At 32.5% G+C, this 20712-nt stretch overlaps 1 protein-coding gene across 1 annotated transcript; it reads left to right on the forward strand.

Annotated features, from left to right (window-relative positions):
• The first annotated feature begins 739 nt into the window (after positions 1–739).
• Positions 740–20018, forward strand: LOC149424894 (solute carrier family 25 member 32). The gene is made up of 6 exons (XM_089647683.1): positions 740–1075; positions 1196–1349; positions 2400–2649; positions 3556–3669; positions 6024–6169; positions 15898–20018. The coding sequence occupies exons 1-6, from the start codon at positions 907–909 to the stop codon at positions 16046–16048; spliced, it is 984 nt and encodes a 327-aa protein (XP_089503809.1). The 5' UTR covers positions 740–906; the 3' UTR covers positions 16049–20018.
• The last annotated feature ends 694 nt before the right edge of the window (positions 20019–20712 follow it).

Below are 20712 nucleotides of genomic sequence, written 5' to 3' on the forward strand. Positions count from 1 at the left end.
ATATGTTTATGTAAATTATTGTACGGTAATCTACATCTAAATTTGGCATAATCTGTCATAAGTACTTTGCACATTGGCCAATGCAGCGCATGAACCGGAACGGAATGTCAAATGATCAAGTCATAATGGATCAAGTTACAACAACTTCGCTACACTACGTCGATGGCCTCCGTAGTCAAGGGGTAAAGTTATCGACTAACTAACTAAGGTCACGAGTTCAAATCCCGGCGTGCGCAAGTAAATTTTATGTGATTATTTTGTGTTATTTCACAATTTACTCATTTAAAATAATACACATTATATATTTGCGGCACGTTCTAGAGTGGAAGATACTCTAAGTATCACCCTGGTGTAAGACCACCATACAAGATTGAAACGTTGCTTGAAATGGCTTTGGCCGTGTTTGGTGGCCAGATCAGAACAGCCACTTCCCCCCCCCCACCTTCCTCTTCCCCATTTCCTTCCCAATCCAACTACCTGCAGTCTTATAACATACCCCAATTGGGGATGCCATAGTCTCACTGGCTCCAGATGGTTGGGAGCAGTTGGATCTATTGTGCGGTTTCACATAACATTCTCAGACAATTTATTTTCCTGTCATTCAAAAAAAATCATTTTATTATTAGTTACCAACTTAAGTAACTTTTTCAATTATTTATTTTGATGTGGCAATATTAGAGTTTTACTTTACTTTGCATAGAAAATGCAGGAAATTTTCTATGGTCCTTTTGTCATCTCAATTTCACCTGAATGTAGCTGCATTATTTTTTATCAACCCGATAGCGCCTTTTGGTAATAATTGCATAAGCCAATTAAGGAAAAATGTCTTGTGTTATAATTTGAGTGTGGCTCGTGACTGAAAATGTTTAATATATCAGATTTATTCTTGAATAATTACCGTCGGCTATGACCAGTATGTCTTCTATGAAAAGTTCGAGTTCTTCTCCAGGAAGATCGCCGAAGTTTAATATTTTGAATCATGTGCGATACGAGCATCTCGTTGCGGGAATAAGTGGAGGTGTGACATCAACCCTGATTCTCCATCCGCTAGATCTTATAAAGATCCGTTTCGCTGGTTTGTATTTTTAGTTATATCTCGTGACATACCCGCACGTGTCATTTGACGTATGTTCAAAATAAACTACCCCACTACACAGTACGTCACATGAGTCATAACGGTGCATATTCTTTTCAGTGAATGATGGAAGAACCTCGTCTGCTCCTAAATATGATGGTCTTAAAAATGCCTTTACCACCATCTTCAAGAATGAAGGGATTCCAGGATTGTATCGAGGAGTGACACCCAATGTTTGGGGCTCAGGCTCTGCATGGGGATTCTACTTCTTGTTGTGAGTCTTTAAATGATCAATGTATTTATGTTTTTTTGTTGTTTGTTTTTGGGGTGTTAGCCAAGCTAAAGAAGGAGTTAGCGCAACACGGCATAACACCCCAAAAACAAACAACAAAAATGCTTTTGGCCGTGAGAATCTAAAAACTTACCAATGTATTTATGTGTTGCATATTTTGTTCCATCAAATCATATTCAATAATGAAAGTGAATTGGTTTTATGTGCTGGCTTTTGGCTATGGTATAATTTCTCATTTATTTCAATTGTGTGCATTGATGCCAAGAAGAAGTTCTATTTATATTATGTTATCGCAGTGCATAAAGTTTTTACCTTCTCAAATGAAATCAAATGACAAATGATTTGTCAAAGATCTAAATAAATGTGAAATTTTATTTAATAGTAAAACAGATTTACTGAAATGTTACAAACTTAAGTTCATTACATCCTCCAAATCTTAAGAATGCTCAACGATCCGATATGTTATGTGTTTTAATGAATCATTTCATGCTTTTGAAGTTCAGCTTGTTAGTTTAAAAATATATCCACACTGTTATAATACCCCAGGGGTTGGCGGTAGATTGCAACACTCCTTGCTTGATGCATATAATATCTAAAATATATTATTATACTTGTCTATTATTCCGAGTTCTGCCATGCACTGACTCGACTTTTTATTTTTCAAAGGATGAGACATCACTGCTTCTTTCCTCCGTATATTTTCAACTAATTGCGCAATTAAATTGGGCTCATATATTATATATAACTTAAGAATAATGACGGTTGCTAATTTATATTATTGTAAGCAAGTAAATACTTATCTGTGGGGAGAGTGACCCGCTACCTGAATACGGTAGATGACAAATTCAACATATTTTTTTAAACCTAAAGTGAGTTCACAAATTTTTGGCACTACGTATTAAATGTATCAACGCTACTTTTACAACAAATTAGGTAATGTTATATAACCTGTAATGTTTTAATATTATGTACATGAATAAAATAAATATGTACAAAAATGTGACTTGTTGATAAGTCTACCATCTGTTCCAGCTACAACACCATAAAGACATGGATCCAGGGCGGCAACGCCAAGACGCCCCTCGGTCCCGGCATGCATATGCTGGCCGCGGCAGAGGCAGGCGTGCTGACGCTGATGATGACCAACCCCATCTGGGTGGTGAAGACCCGCCTCTGCCTGCAGTACTCGGGGGAGAACATCGCCGAGAACATGCGCTACCGAGGAATGGTGGACGGACTCTCCAAGATTTACAAGAATGAGGGGTTCAGGGGACTATACAGGGTCAGTTATTTTAAATTAAAAATATTAAAAAAACCTCGGCTACATGTTTTAGAAGTATCATTTATAAAACAAATTATAATTGCATGAAGCATTTGCTAATACATGAGCGGAACATCCGTCCACATTTTTAGATTTTAGATTTATGGTTTCTTTAACTCTTTTTTGTATAGGTCAGCTCGTATGTGGAACGAGCTACCAGCATCTGTTTTTCATCCTTCGTATAATCCGGGCTTCTTCAAGACCCGCATTAATAAAATATGCCCTTTCTTCCACAACCCCTACGTTAACCCACTTCACAGCGCTGCCCAATCGAGTGGCGATATAGTTCTGCTGTCTTTACACTGTACAGACAGGGGTCACTCTTGTGAGGTGTCACCGCACAAACACTTTTAAGTTTTTCACTTTGCGACAGCAATCACGGCCATGGTCGGTGGCTGTGTTGACATCGCGTTTGGGTCCCACCCAGGCGTAGTGTGTTCAATTCCTCGGCTGACTAAGTCCTTCATCACAACACAAGCAATATTTTCCGCTTACTGTGGTGGTAGTAGGAGATTTTGAAATATTGTCAGGTTATTTGTAACCCGGGAATGTTTGTCTTTCTTTAAAAAAAAAAAAAGTAGTTGCTTTCATTGGTTAGAAAAAGACGCTGGGCAACACTTGTCCCCGAATCTAAACAGATTCCCACCTCTATACTTACTTGGCACAAATACACTTTTCCCCGGTACTTTTATTTCTCTCATTATGAACTGCATAATTATATTTAATATGTACCAAGTATGTGCTAACCCATGAATTCAATTAACATTAACAAGATACCGAAACATGTACAAACTGCAATCCTCGCATATTATCCTTGAAATTATATCTTATGCATGTGTAGATAAATAAAATGTTGTTGTTTTTAAGGGGTTTGTTCCCGGCATGTTTGGAGTCTCCCACGGAGCTTTACAGTTCATGACCTACGAAGAAATGAAAAACAAATACAATCAATACAGATCTTTGCCCATCGACACAAAGCTGGTGAGTTCATAATACATATTATTATTATTTGCAAATTATCATAATAATATTGATTTCAATACAGGTCATGGTGAATGCATATCTTTTGTTATTCCTTATTTATAGCAAATTATTATTCTCATTATTCTTCAACCAAACTCAATTTTTCACTAACCCCTTTGTTTTGCTACTGTTTTTCTCTCTCAATATTTCATTTTTTAAACCAACTTTGCATTTTTTCCATATAATGTCGATGGCTCAGAGTTAACACATTTTGATCGGGCAGTTTTCGGCCGCGTACTAGTGCTGGTAACGGGTGATTTTTCGCGTAATTTCGCGCTAACGTAGACCTCTAGAAAAATTGCGATAACTTCAAAAATATTTGTTTGATTTCAATAATTCTTTTTGCAAATTATTTATTTTATTTCATTTTATTTTATTATATTTAGAAATGTATTCTTCATCGTTAAACTAGTGCAGAATTTCACATAAAGTAGGAAAGTTTTGAAAAAAATAATATTTTTTTACATAACATCCTTTATTGTACAAATTATACACAAAAATTATTTCTAAATGTAAAATAAAAATTATTATTGCATGGCTACAACCCTACAGACGCTATATAGCGAAAACTCAAGTATATTGGAACCCGTATTTTAACGTGACCCGCGCTCCACCAACAATCTATCAAAAACGTATAAATACGTGATCCGCTCTCTAGCATTAATTTGCTAAAAACGTATTAATACGTGATCCGATTACAATGTGTTAAAATATTGTATCTCCAATTTTGGTTGAAAATGCGCAAAGCACTAAAATGATGGCACATGTTTTTTTTGGTCCAAATATTGCATTTTCTAAACCTATGGTCCCAAAGATATAAACATATTAAAATATATTATAAATCCTCCAGGTAACACTTTTATGAGCACAGATAGTGAATCTCCTTAACAATATAATTTATCTTTATATTACAGAAAGTCCATACCAAAATATAGTACATATTTACATCAGATATAGAAACCATAATAATATCGAACTAAAAACTATTGTTTATATCATAAAATGTAATTTTCTCAATTTTATGATTTATGAAGATATAATATTTTGAAGTCATCAAATATACACTTTAATAGTGAACTAAATATATTAAAAATGAAGGAAAATAAAAAAAATAAAATTCCTTTCACATTTTTGGTTTGCAAAAATATTCAATTTTTTTTATTTTTATATTTTCAATAATATTATTATTAAATTTACAAAAAGACAATCAATATTTTTAAATAAGTTAATAACAATATATGTATAAAAGAAAAACCTAAAATTAATATGGAATACTACAAATTAAACTTGATGACAATAAATATTCTATCGTTATTTCTCTATGCAGTACCTACAAAAGAACTTTTGTATACCGTGATGTATGTATTGTGTTATCTGAGTTGTGGAGTATCAGTATGATCAACAGGTTTAATAAGCCAACGGGGATTTAGATTACAGTATGTTAATCCAAAATACATTCACCATCCTCTTCTGAGAGTAAATTATAATCTCCTTATCTCCCTGCCATTTATGCACTCATGTAGCCTGAGTTCACTCATACACACCCCCTTGAAGGTAGATTTAGACTAGCCAAACTATTTAATTAGTTTACTCATTGAAGTAAAAATTCTCTCATAAATATGGTTACAACATAGCGGTTTTTTATTTTATTTATCAAACCTTTTTTTTTCATTTGACGTCATGTGTAATAATTATTCTTGTTTTAATTTGTCTAGATCAAAGGCTATCGTTTTTTATAAAATGTAATTTAATCATTCAAATATTTTTCTACAAAATTCTGAATGAATTTTCATTCTTTAATCTCACTAAATTGATCATCTTCAATACAGATTTGAGGAAATTTAGCATGTCATTAATTTTGCATGATGAAATTTTTGTTATTGATGATATGATGAAAACAATTGTACACAGTTGATATTTGTCACATGAGAATGGGTAGTTTCTACGACTCGCTTCAACAGCTCGGCTGTGGTACGATTTGCCGGCCCCTGTGTTTCCTACCTCCTACAACATGGATCTCTTTAAGAACCACGTTCACTCCTTCCTCTCCTAAAAAAGACCTTCCACACAGCATCCCAAAGATGACGTAGGCCCTGTGAGAAATGCTTTTTTTTCAGGGCCTCCTGCGGAAGTCATCTTTTTTACTGTCTCATGAGATAATAATTGACAGTAATAATTTGATAATAAAAAGGGTTTTGATTTTTATGTTTGTGTATGTACTTACTTTGAATGATAACATTGGTAAATCCAATAATAAACATAGCCCTGTGGCAGCGAAGACTTAAAGAGCCGTGTGTCCACTTGCTTTCCAGAGCACGGGAGAGTATCTGACTTTTGCAGCTGTGTCCAAGCTGATTGCCGCAGCTGCCACGTACCCTTACCAGGTGGTGCGAGCTCGCCTGCAGGACCACCACCACCACTACAGCGGCGCCTGGCACTGTGTCACCGACACTTGGAGGTATGAACACCTGCGGGGCTTTTACAAGGGTCTCGCGCCCTACCTTCTCCACGTCACACCTAACATTTGCCTCGTCATGCTCATTTGGGAGAAGTTCACCAATCAGGGTGATTGATTTACACTAATTTACCTTCTTTACAAGATGTTCACTATCTAAATTCTTGAATCGTGTAAATTTACCTCAAGGGTATACTCGAAAGTATTCATAATCTGCTCTTTCATAGATGGCACTAATTTAATTATTTTAGGAAAAAAACACTGTTTGCAAGTTATGCTTAATATTAAGTTGTATTATTTGAATGCGCCCGTACATATGCAATATGAATAAATAGTTTTCTCCGTATACAAACTTCATTCTTTCGAGCAAGACATACAAATATTGTATTGGATATGCCTTTCTTGAAAGGATCGAGTTTGTATGCAGATTCATATTGCATATGTACGGGCGAAAACAAATAATTCATCCTAATATTTTAAGGTTAAACGCAACGCTCGTTGTATTCTACGTGTTCACAGATGGCGTTAATTAATTAATTTTGTTTAAATACGCTTTTGCAAGGTATTGCTTTGCAATATTAAGACAAATCATTTGTTTGCGCCCGTATATACGCAATATGAATATGAATCAATAGTTTTGTTCATTTAAAGACTTAATTCTTTCGAGAAAGGCACACAAATACAATATTTTACCGATGATTCAATCCAATATTGTATTTGTATGCCTTTCTCGATAGAATTGAGTTTTTATATGGACAAAACTATTTATTCATATTCATATTGCGTATATGAGGGCGCAAACAAATAATTTGTCTTAATACTGTAAAGCAATACCTTGCAAAAGCGTATTTAAACAAAATTAATTAATTAACGCCATCTGTGAATACGTAGAATACAACGAGCGTTGCGTTTAACCTTAGGGTATAACTTGCAAAAGTGTTTTTTCCTAAAATAATTATATTAGCACCATCTATGAATGAGCAGATTATGAATTATTTTAAGTCTACCCATAAGGGTGTAACTTTACATTTGGATGATTTTCACCAAACAAATTATTAAGTTTCAAATAATTTTATGATTTATCTGGGAGACCAGCCTAATGATTGAGGTGCGTATACATTAGGGTGTATCGATTTTTAACTTTTTTTTTGTTTTCAAATTCCAAGTTGAAATAAAGTTGCTACTAGGTACCACAACTTACCACAATTTTTTTTGGATTTTTAAAAAAATGTTTAGGTCTCCCGCACAAGGCCTAAAGTTTTAATTTTTTTCAAAAAATATCAATTTTTTTTTTAATTTAAAAAAATAAATTCATAACTTTTTTGTTTATTCCAAGTTAAAAAACAGTAATATTAGGGCATAAAAATAAGTACGAAACGGTTTTTTTTAATAAAATATGGTATTTTGGTCTCCCGCACAAGCCCTAAAGTTTGTTAATTTTGATGAAATTTTGTAATTTTGTGTACATATATGAACCATGTTTTTTTTAAGTTTAAGCCACCGGAATTAATTGTACTTTTCTTACAGAAGGCATAAAATGAGACAATATATATATACATAATTCTTATATACATACATTAAAAATATATACCACATATACACGGTGTCCGGAAACTCGTAGTACAAGCGGGAAACTGGAGAATCTACACCACATAAGGAACCCAAAAAAACATAAAGTTTTTTAATTTGAGCATTTTCAAAAAAAAAAAAAAACCAAAAAAAAATATTTTTCGGCTATTTTAGGGTTAAAGTTTTTTCTGGTGTTGAATAACAGGGTTGAATAACAGATGTTTTAACCCTGCAGAGCAGAAATATTTTATGATTACACCGGGTTAAATGAAGGGTGATTTCAAAATAATGCTTCAAATCCGAGTTTCTTCATTTGTTTTACTTTCAAATAGTTTTAATTAGTTAGGTACTTTGATCTTCAGTAATAATTTATAAGAATTTGATTAAAAAAATAAAAAAATAAAAAATCAACTTCAAACTCGATTTACTCGATAACGAAAGCTCAAATAAAAAAAAAGTATACTACAAAATCGACTCCAAATGTGATGTAGATTCACCAGTTTCCCGCTTGTACTACGAGTTTCCGGACACCCTGTATACTATATATATATATAATATGTTTTATACCTTAAAAAAGATAGTTGGACGGTGTAAATTGTATGAGAAAGGTGTTGAAAGAAACTAATGTTATTTGCTATTACTGTTGTTTTTTACAAAAGTATAAAAGGTTATAACATGTCATAAAATGTAGTATAAAAACTAAGTACAAAATGTTGCTGATTACTTTCCATACGACATGAGTGGCAGTTTTCTTGTTCTACTGCAAATTTACTGACTTGTTTAAGTATTCGTCCTTTCATCTTGGCTTCAAAACCTTAAATCAAAGTTATGTATAGTTTTTACATAGGCCTAGTGAAAATTTTATAAATGTTATTACAGTTCCCAAATGAAATTTCAATTTAATATGGAAGACAATTCTATTGCTGAAGAGTTGGCCAAACGAAACCCCGGCAACATCTCGCACGCCAGGCGGCTTACTCTGGCAAATCGAGTCCTTGGTTTGTATGTAGCCACCGATGATCCGACCCCTCAGCTAAGAAAGCTTGCAGAGTTCATAATGAAGGTCTACATACCATCATGGTTCTCAATTAAGTGCAATCCCCAAATCCCGCAACCTTCCATTCATTTTTTAAAAAGGATTCTTTTCCGCAATTACTTGGAAGATGAGCTAAGAAAAGTCGCCCATGCAACGTTACAGAGAAATGCTTTCATGGCTCACCCAGAGCATGTTTTGATAGCTATGCTGTTCGATGAACGAAAACATATCAGAGCCTTGGCTTATAAGGGAATCCAGAAAGCTCGCGCAACCGAAAGGAAAGGGGTAAGGGTATTTAAACCCCCTCAGATCAATTTTGATGCCGAAGACTATATAGATATGATTGACTGGCGATCCACTTCAGTAACCGAACCCCTTCTTGTTACTGATATGAGCCTAGAAGAGTTGGAGTCAATTGCGGAAACTGGCAAAAGTGGAAGGGTTGAATTTAGAATTCCTTCTCACACTCAAGCGGTGGAACGAATTGTCAAGAAAGCCACAGAAACTTTAAAGCGAGTATGTGGGCTGATCGAAAGAGATGGTACTATCCGTGCCAGACTGGAAGACCGTAAAGAGCTACCAACGTTCGAGACCAAGAGCCAGTACAAAACCTCTGCAAAGGATTAGAATTTAAGTAAGTTTTTTCGACTATTTTGTAGTTATAATGTTTCTAAATAACGTCTTTATCATACTGTCTTCTATATTAAATTGAAATTTCATTTGGGAACTGTAATAACATTTATAAAATTTTCACTAGGCCTATGTAAAAACTATACATAATTTTGATTTAAGGTTTTGAAGCCAAGATGAAAGGACGAATACTTAAACAAGTCAGTAAATTTGCAGTAGAACAAGAAAACTGCCACTCATGTCGTATGGAAAGTAATCAGCAACATTTTGTACTTAGTTTTTATACTACATTTTATGACATGTTATAACCTTTTATACTTTTGTAAAAAACAACAGTAATAGCAAATAACATTAGTTTCTTTCAACACCTTTCTCATACAATTTACACCGTCCAACTATCTTTTTTCAGGTATAAAACATATTATATATATATAGTATATATGTGGTATATATTTTTACTGTATGTATATAAGAATTATGTATATATATATTGTCTCATTTTATGCCTTCTGTAAGAAAAGTACAATTAATTCCGGTGGCTTAAACTTAAAAAAAACATGGTTCATATATGTACACAAAATTACAAAATTTCATCAAAATTAACAAACTTTAGGGCTTGTGCGGGAGACCAAAATACCATATTTTATTAAAAAAAACCGTTTCGTACTTATTTTTATGCCCTAATATTACTGTTTTTTAACTTGGAATAAACAAAAAAGTTATGAATTTATTTTTTTAAATTAAAAAAAAAATTGATATTTTTTGAAAAAAATTAAAACTTTAGGCCTTGTGCGGGAGACCTAAACATTTTTTTAAAAATCCAAAAAAAATTGTGGTAAGTTGTGGTACCTAGTAGCAACTTTATTTCAACTTGGAATTTGAAAACAAAAAAAAAAGTTAAAAATCGATACACCCTAGTATACATAGTTATTTTGGCAGATATTCACCACCCAAATTATTGAGCCGCATACAATACAATTAATCTGGGATCCACCAATTAAATGATTAAGGCTCATTGTACGCATATAACATATTATTTATCTGAGATATAATTTATCAAAGAGATGTAGATATTGTAGAAGTAATTGTGTCAACTTATTCCTTGGACTACCAGCCAACCAATTATTTTGTTGTGAGATTTTAACCATCCAAAGTGATTGGGTTGCATAAATAATATCATCCGTTTAAGGGAGAACCTTACCAATGTGACTGAGCCGCATTCGTCAATGCCTTCTTTATGACTTTCATGTTCGCATGCTGTTTAAACTATGAATTCCATTATTTGTCTGTATATTTTAAGCCTGGAGAATTCCCATAAGGTTTATAAAGCAGTGTTGATAATAAGAGTAAGAGACAAAAGTCAGCCCGGAGAGGAGGCTTTCAGTTTGAATCTCGGATAAGTCTTCAAACATGTCCTACTTCGCAATATGTTTCTGAGATATTGTTTTAGATGGGCTATACATGTCAAAACAAATCCCATATGTACCAGGCTTTCGTAGATTTATTCTGAATGCTACTTCCCTTAATAAGTATTGTGTTGAAATTTGTGATCAACAATGTTTCCTTGCCCCTCTGATAAGATCTCAGTTAGTGGTCCCGATGTTAATTTATAATAATATTCAGAGGTATTCAAGGAATTCATTCATTCAAATTGAACTGTAATCTAATGTAAGGATAAAACTTTATGAAGATCTTGTGTTTTCTTATTAAACTTTAAATAATATTTTAGGAAATAAATCATATGTATTGCGTGTGTTTGCTTTCTAAATACCACCCGTAAATAATATTTCTGTGTACTTTTGATATGAGAGGGAATTATCAATAATTTTATAGATAATATTTTTAGAGCAATTTTTCTGATGTGAAAGGACTTTTCATAGGTTTTTAGTATCGACGATTTAGTTTTTCATTGAAAATTGGCCATTTGTATCCAATTTCCTCATTGAAATAGACTGTGCCAAAAAGTCTCCTATTGTTTTAGTCATTCATTTGATTTGTCTGTTACATAAAAACATATTTATTTTAAACCATTTGAATCTGAGAGCGAATAAAGAGTATTCGTAACATTATGTTAAGTAAATTATAATTGATAAGTAGATGAAAAATTATTTATTTATTTATTCTCGTGTTGATCAGATTTTTTAAAGCATAAAGGCCGACGTTCCGTGGGTTGATAAGGAATCGACATAAACCGAGTGCTGTAAGACTTTGCGCACAAAAGTTAAGTTCGCTAAAGTAAGGTTATGGTCTGCAGCACAGTCAATTGTGATTGCTTACCGACCCACGGGAAGACGGGTTAAGTATAAAGCAGATTTATAATTTCACTGTTTTCACAATTTATGTATGATCATCAACATATTACGTAGTATAATAATATGTATAATATTTCAGTCGTATCTTGTTAGCTCAATGCCTAGTAGGGTCTTATCTGGGCTCATTTAACAAATATTTGCATATTATCTTTACAAAATACATTAAGGCGCTTGATTTAGTCACAAAAGTTTACTTGCAAAATTCCTGACATATGTAGTATGATATAATTTGATTGTCCCAGGACACTTGCATTACATCCTGGGCGCATAATATCGCCAGTGTGAATTTTTTTTAATTTTACATGAGAGCAGAAAAACACATTTTCAACCTGTTGAAAGCCTGAGCAGAAAATCTTCAGAATACAGTCAAGTGCCGACGGAAAATATGCAGAAATTTTGCACAAGTATCGGAATAAATTTATTCATATATATTTCATGATTATATATCGTAAGACGTTACCCCAGAATAGTTAATCTAAAACGTTTTGGGAGACAACTGTACAAAAAATATATTTATACGAATATATAAACTGATTTTATTATTTCTACATAAACCTGAATAAAATATCCTGCATGAAAAAAATGTGTTTTCAAAGAAATAATGACCTTGATATTCCTTCGAAAATTAGATATTCCAGATAAAAAAATTCTAAACAGAGAGGCCACATTTATAAAATAAAAAGTAGAATCTAGAGTGTCATTAGCGCAAGATTATTGTTGATGTTGTCCTCTATACAGTTTTCAATGCATGGGTGATATTTCGATCACCGGTGACCTACCGGTAATTTCAGTGGTAATAAAAAAAATTCTCCAGTGAGCAATAATTGGCGTTCGACTTGTTAAGCAAGAAAATGAAGGGAGACTTCCATTTCTGTATTAATAATCATTGTTAATAAAAAAAATATACACGGTGTCCGGAAACTCGTAGTACAAGCGGGAAACTGGAGAATCTACACCACATGGGGAACCCAAAAAAACATAAAGTTTTTTGATTTGAGCATTTTCAAAAAAAAAAAAAAAAAACCAAAAAAAAATATTTTTCGGCTATTTTAGGGTTAAAGTTTTTTCTGGTGTTTAGGGTTGAATAACAGATGTTTTAACCCTGCAGAGCAGAAATATTTTATGATTACACCGGGTTAAATGAAGGGTGATTTCAAAATAATGCTTCAAATCCGAGTTTCTTCATTTGTTTTACTTTCAAATAGTTTTAATTAGTTGGGTACTTTGATCTTCAGTAATAATTTATAAGAATTTGATTAAAAAAAATATATATATCAACTTCAAACTCGATTTACTCGATAACGAAAGCTCAAATAAAAAAAAAATATACTACAAAATCGACTCCAAATGTGATGTAGATTCACCAGTTTCCCGCTTGTACTACGAGTTTCCGGACACCCTGTATATAATATTTTGAGGTCAAAATTGTTTTTTCACTCCTTTAAAATAATATTTTTTTACATTGGCGTAATTATCAGCCTGGTGATGATTAGCAGGAATTGGATGGATATTGATTATTGGAAGTTAGTAAGGCATTATTATCAGCCTGTGCTAATGACACTTAGGGTTCATATCAGTTACCCAACATCTATTCTAATAGATAACAAGTTGATACAGTTTTGTTTTAAGTGTTATAGGATTGAACACATTTACTTAATCGTCCATTATTGTATTTGTAATCTACTCTAATAATATAATCTCATACTCTGTTATGTACTGCTTAATACATAAATATATTATTATCTTATCAGCCATTGAATATTATAATGGTTTTATAAATTTGATTGATGCACATTACATATTTCTTTATCATTTATTTAATGTAACATAAAGATGGAAGGAATGTTATCTGGTGGATTTCCTGTACATCTGGAATGGCTATTGGGCCATCATTATTGTGCATTTATCCTAAAGCAATGGCCAGTAGTTATGTAGATCTAGCGGTGGAGGTGAACATTGGGGGTGCCGGTATTGCCATGTCTATTGAAATTGGGGTCCTCCACAGATGAAGATTGTTTTCTCCGGCATTTGAGCCACCATTAAATAGTAAATTAAAATCTTCCAGATTTAATTAGGTCAGGGGTTTGGGTAACTCAAGAGGATCTTGATATTTGGCCCCCCCGTGTGTAATTTGCGTACAATGAAAGCTCAGTAAAGGAGACCTCAGACGTCAGTAACAAAAAACCTCATTACACATTTCCATAGGACTTAATTTTATAGTTGGTATTGTTTGTTGGTGGAGGATGTCTAGTACAACGGCACAAGACATGTTGTGATTGGAATACAGTTGCTGAAACTCTGTGATTTCTGTACACTAACACTATAATACGGTACATAATAATAAAAGCAATTTAACTCTTAGTTAAAGGTGCTCACTAGGAGACAATGATTTTACTAACATGTTATTCTTTTTTACGAAATAAACTGAACATTTATAAAAACTATGTTTGATTTTTTAATTAATTTTGAATTTCCGTAGCGAATTGTTCATGCATATTGTTATGATTAAATAAAGTGATAATGTAATACATACGTGTTGTTTATCCATACAGCTTTATATATTGTTAACGGTTCCATGATATTTTATCAAAATGACAATTAAACACCTTTAAAAAGTGATATAGAGTCTTTAAAAGTGATGAAACAAAAACCATTTAACCTAGTTTTTTTTTCATGACTTTATATCACTTTTTGTAGGTGTGTTGAACTGTCATTTTGATGAGATACCCGGTCACCATTATTAACGAGTTCCTATACCATCTTCATTGTAAAATGGCATCTAATTTATAATATAAATATGTAGTACCTTATAAAAATCATCATTAATAAGATTTGATGTAATTAAGTACCTTAATTTTCTTAGTTTTGTAACTATGATGAATATATAATTGTTTTTCTTCTGTCAGCTGGATCTGCTATGAAGTAAACAATATTTAGTTTTATGAGTGAGTTTTGAAAGTTGTTTTTCGTTTTTTTAAACATTTGCAAATTCATCTGTGGGTTATTATGTTGGCGTAGAGTTACAATCTCAAATTCGTCACACTACTTAATATCTCGTTCCTTCCAAAAGCATCAAAATTTAATGTAACATTTCTTTTGTGAAAGTGATAAATCCTTTTGTGTCACATTCAGTTGTGTAAAGGCACCACTTTGTGGTTTACATAATTTTTGTACACTTTGTTTTTTGTTCTTTGTTTTTACACTTAGTGGTTTACATAATTTTTGCGTACTATGTTCAATGAATCTTAAAAAATAATAATACATTGTATATGGCCGGCCATTGGTAAACAATTTGTTCATAAGCTTAGTTAATAATAATAAAAATAGTTTTATGTAATTAATAATTCAGCATAAGTAATACGAAAAAATATTTCTTGTTTGATATGTATTTTATGTTTAAAGTGTAAAATGATGATTTTCGCTTACTCAAATAATAAATTGAAGAAAATGTATATTATGTAATATGACAATTAATATAAAAACACATACCTACCCTCTAGTTTTAAGATATTGCATAATTTTGTATTTACTTGAAGCAATGCACTGATAACAAAATACATCTATCTTTTTACTAGCTTAATGACTTTACAACTGATTTCTATTTTACTTGAAAAAATATGTTTGTTTACTAAATATATCAACAATATATTTCTAGTTTAATAAATGAATGACCATAAAACATTATCTTTTTTTGTTTTGTTTTATTTTTTTATAAATATAGCTATACAATACCTTATTTAAAATGCAGAAGGCAATCTACATTACATTATGTCATAATTATTGTCTTCCAATATTTATTTCTTTCGTTTTAAATGAGCAAACATCCTAACCTTTTATGTATACACTGTGTGAGCTTGCATACGAGATACTCAGTGATCGACCAAGAGTGTCTCGAATATTAAAGATTTGTCTATTTAGGTGCTTGATTACATCACTTGGACAGAATTTAATAAATGACTTGAATCACCTCATTCTATTCACATAACCCATAAAGCGCCTCTACTAAAATAATAAATCTGGGAGTTATAGGACATGTATCAGTTATTTCAGAAGAGTCTTCTAGCGTATTCTATATCCAATATGAAAGTCGATCACTGAGCAGTCTGGTTTGCAAGGTGAGAGGCGGAGAGGCAGAAAGCTTCCAGCAGAACAGAAACTAACAGTTTGTGTCCTGGTGGTTACAGGTTTGAGGGATGGCGGGGCTTTTACAAGGGCCTCAGGCCCAACTTGACCCGAGTAGTGCCGGCTACCATGATCACCTTCCTGGCCTACGAGAATGTGTCGCACTACTTGCTACAAAGGCGCCACCACCAGGACATAAAGAGCGATTCATAGTTCTTACATGTAACAATACTTTTCATTTCCTCCATCCCCATCATCTCTTTGATAATACAAGTTTAGTAATACACATCGTGAAGAAACAGCGCCTAATTGAAATGTAGTCACTGCTCAGAAGGAGCAAAACCAACAAGTACGAATTATTCCATTTTTAAAAAGTATTTACCAATTCCATACTGCTTTACAAAGTTCTGTCATTTCAGAAATATTTTCCAAAGTCTTTCCTGTTAATACGATGATATTGGAAAAATATTATTTCTAGTTTAAAAACATATATGTACAGTTATCTCTATCTCTGTTTTAAATAAGCCAGTAACTGAACGCTTCTTGTATGTAACAGAGGGAGAGAATGTTATAAATAGTTAATTATTATTTTCATAAATATGCATATTGGCAATCCACGGCAGGTTTCTGGGTTGCCTTGCTCATTAGTAGTCCCGCGGTTAATGGAGGGTGCCGGGTGCCGGAGTTCGAATCCCGGTTGCAGCAATAACCTTTTTTCTGTTGTTTTGTAACATTCTTATATACTGTTTCGATATTTTAATAATTATACCATCCAATATTGAATAATATTACATACATGTCATGAATATAGATGACAACGCAACTTGAATAATAAGAGATAAACTCAAGAGGGAAATCCATTTCTTAATGGATCTCTTATGATTAAACTCATACCATGGGTAGTTTTTTCAGACCCAATATATATTTACCATCACCCGATGTATTCCAAGTTCCTTATAAGTACAATGATATGTGATTTTTTTTATAATACAGACATTACTATGGGAGTGTATGAATTCGAATGGCACAAAGTATACCTTGTTAAATTTGTATTAATTGATATTTTTTATTCAATCGTGATCAATTATTGATCAACCAGTTTTATTACGATCATTAAATTCAATCTTTGCATTTTTTTGACATACATAATGTTGGATTTTAAGTAATTTGTTTCAGAATGCGAAGTATTGTTTTTGTTTTAATCTATTAGTAAAATGTTTTTTTTTAATGTAATGTGTCGTTTTTAATAAATAATTTTCGTTACATAATAATAGTTTTCTACGTAAGACCATGTATCAACATTATTAGTAAGTGAGACCTCATAAAAATTACACTATTTCAGGTGGTGAACCTAATGCAAAAAATATGAATATTTAAGAGTTTCAATATGACAGTATATAGCAACATGCGCTATTGTTTCTCTATCTGCACAGATAGACTGAGCCACAGCAATGCGTGGCAGGGTACAGCTAGTTATTAATAGAAATTAAATTACCCCATCACTGGAAAATTGTGCTGTACAAATTATTCTCTTAGGAATTATCTATTGCAACCTCTATTCACCACCGATCGTGTATTTTAACTATAATTATTAATTACTTCATTAATCCATTCATAATATTGTGTTAGTATTACTTTAATACCAAAGATAAGAATAATAATATTATTGAAAGGTAATACCAAGTAATAGACACTTCTTAGTAATACGATTGTACCACCCCAGCCGGTACACCAAGGGGCACTGATTTTTTTTTTTTTAAAGTATAGTTTATTTACTAATAAAATTTAACATGTTGTATCTATTGTACAGTGTTATTACTTGGAAGACATGCTCTGAGGATGGGAAGCAGGTTGGAGTTTAGATATACATGCCAACCTAATAAGCCAATATGTATTGGAATTTTGACTAGGCGTTATTTTTTTTCTTTTCATGTCTTTCTTCTTCTTGCCTCTTACATTTCCTTGTCTCTTTTCAGCTCTTCCTATTTCATCTTGGCTCTTCGTGTTTCTTCATGTTTCTTCTAGTTTCTCTCGACTCTTCTTAGTTCTTTTCGCATATTTTTGCATCTTCCCGCCCCTTCTTGGCTCGTCTTGTCTCTTCTTATTTCTCACCTCCGCTTCTCGTCTCTTCATACCTCTTATTGCGTCTTCTCGACCCTTCTAGACTCGTCTTGTCTCTTCTTGCATCTTCTCGACCCTTCTTGGCTAGTCTTGATTCTTCCTGGCTCTTTCGGTATCCGTGAAATACCTAAATTAAATAAAACAAAAACCTAACCAAGAAATTAACCGGTCAGCAACGTAAGCAGATATACACGATAAAATAACGATAGCAGTCAAGTACAATAAGCGTGTTTACACGTCAACGCGTGTGTTTCCACAAAAATCGTCATAACTCCGTTATTCTTCTAGTGACATCCCTAAAACAAAAAGTAGAATATTTGTATTGAATGAAGCTTCACATCTCTATTCAAAGTTATCCATAGAAACCCGTAAAAAGACCTACTCAGTGGAAGCAAATTTTACCCGCCAAATCGTAAAACGACGCCAAGAAAGCCGTTTGACGTGCCGACCCGCCTCGCAAGTTTAATTATTTTTTTAAAAATATATTTTGTATGAAATGGTCAAAAAGTGAAGTGACAGAATTGTTTATTGTACATTTGTACGATGAAATAAGTGTTTTTTTTTTACATTATCCGTGATTTTAGTATCGTTTTTACATAAAACATTACAGGTGAGTCATTTTTACAATTTTTTCATGTTTCCACTCTAAATTTAAATATTTACAAATGTTAATATTTATTTATGATACAACAATTTGAAAGCCTATTTTGTAACCTTTCTAAAACAGTTTTTACTATTCGGCTCCGTTCAGTAATGTTTCATTTATAGAGCTTTGATTGTGAGGCGGTAATAACACAACGTTTTCGTGAAATTGACATTTCGATAAAGACATTTTAGCTTCAAGTTCGCGAAAAGTCGGAGGGGTTAAAATATCTCTTCTGTTCACAAATTGCGTGTATGAACCAAGGACACTCTTTTGAAATGTAATGAAAAAAAACGACAAAAAAAAAAAAATAAAAGATAAAAAATGTCCTCTCGTGGCATATTATTTATATTGTTGTGAGATTACTATGGACCTCAAAAGTCAAGTTCAGTGCTCTGAAATATTAAACTATCTTCACCATCAACCAAAATATAAACTACAGCGAATAGATGAGATCTTATCTTGTCAGTATCTCATTGATGTAACTCCTTTGAGTATTTCAACTCGAATTCATTTGCAAACTTATCTTGCGAGTATATCATTGATGTGGTTCCATGATAACTCAACACAGTGACAATTCAACACACTTTTAAAAAGTGATATAAAGTCATTAGAAATGATGAAATTTTTTTTTTTACCTAACCTAACCTACATAACCCAGTTAATAAAGTTTTTGTTTCATCACTTTCCATGACTTTATATAACTTTTTAAAGATGTGATGAATTATCATTGTGATAATTTACCCGGTTACCCATTGATGTAACTCCTTTGGGTATTTCACCTTGAATTCATTTGCAAACTTTGTCATTTTTGTATGCATGTAGTTATCAAATTATAAAGCTATAAGTCTTTTGACACATTTTCAAGGGGCCCCTTATATAAAAGTAATCATGCAGAGCAACAGAAATACATCACATCGGAAAGAAACACGACAAATATATTATGTATTATAAAACACAAAAATTCTTACGATGTGTTCCTTGAGATTTAATGACGCATACAGATGAGTTACCATCACTGTTTATACTTGTTAGGTTAACAATTCAATAATAGGGCCTATATTTAATGGATAAGATTGCATGTTACATTACATAGTACATAGCTCCCAGAGGCATGAAAATTGAGACAATGGGTCCTGTTTTGATTACATGATTAGGGTGAGTCGAAGATCATCTCACATTTATAATGTTTTTTAATTTTTTTTATTTTGACTATGAATATATAAATATGAAGTAAAGTAGTATTTGTAGTGAATATAAAGCATAACAAAATTATTAATGTGCTAGTTAGGTTATAAAATTATATCTAATTGTGTGTGGTAACTAATGAACTACATATTAAATGCCATTGATAATTTTAATAAATATTAGTATCTGAATGCTGAATCTTTTCTTCTATTTATGCATTTATGTATGTAGAATAATTTCTTCAGAAAACCATTTTCTCTCTGGTAGACGGGAATATTGCAGCTTTTTAATTGTCTACTGTTGTATTTCTTCTCATAAAAAGTAAGCACAAAAAATAATTAATTCAAAATATATTTATTTATTTATTGATTCTCAATTTACATAAATCTTGTTTTTTCTCATAAAAATCAACTTCATTAGGACTGAGCCTGTATCGAGGTTAACAATTTACATTTGAGTGAAGCAAACATAGAGTAATCACAAATATTAAGTAATACTACATACAAACACAGCAATGTTTAGTAAAACAACCACATAATACTCCCCCTTTCCTTTTTATACAATAAATAATATTATGTACATTATAAATTATCAACACTCCATGGGCGAGGTGTACGGCTCTTTACTAGCAATTTGTTGGTTGCGGGTTCAAATCCCAGCTTAATAATAATTATAATTATATGATTAATTTGTGTTATTTCACAATTTATTAATTTAAAATAATATATACTATGTTTGCAGCGCGTTCAAGAGGGCCCGGTGTAAGACCACCATTCAGAATTTAAAATTTTGCTTGAAATGGCTTTAGAGGTGTTTGGTGACCAAATCTGAATATCCAGGTACTTCCCACCTTCCTCTTTCTCATCTCATTTCTCTCCCCACTACCTTCATTATAACACACCCCTGTTGGGGATGCCATAGTACA

Source organism: Hesperophylax consimilis, chromosome 3 (genome assembly GCF_061612785.1).
Source record: "Hesperophylax consimilis isolate HC1 chromosome 3, BYU_Hcon_1.0, whole genome shotgun sequence".
NCBI lineage: Eukaryota > Metazoa > Arthropoda > Insecta > Trichoptera > Limnephilidae > Hesperophylax > Hesperophylax consimilis.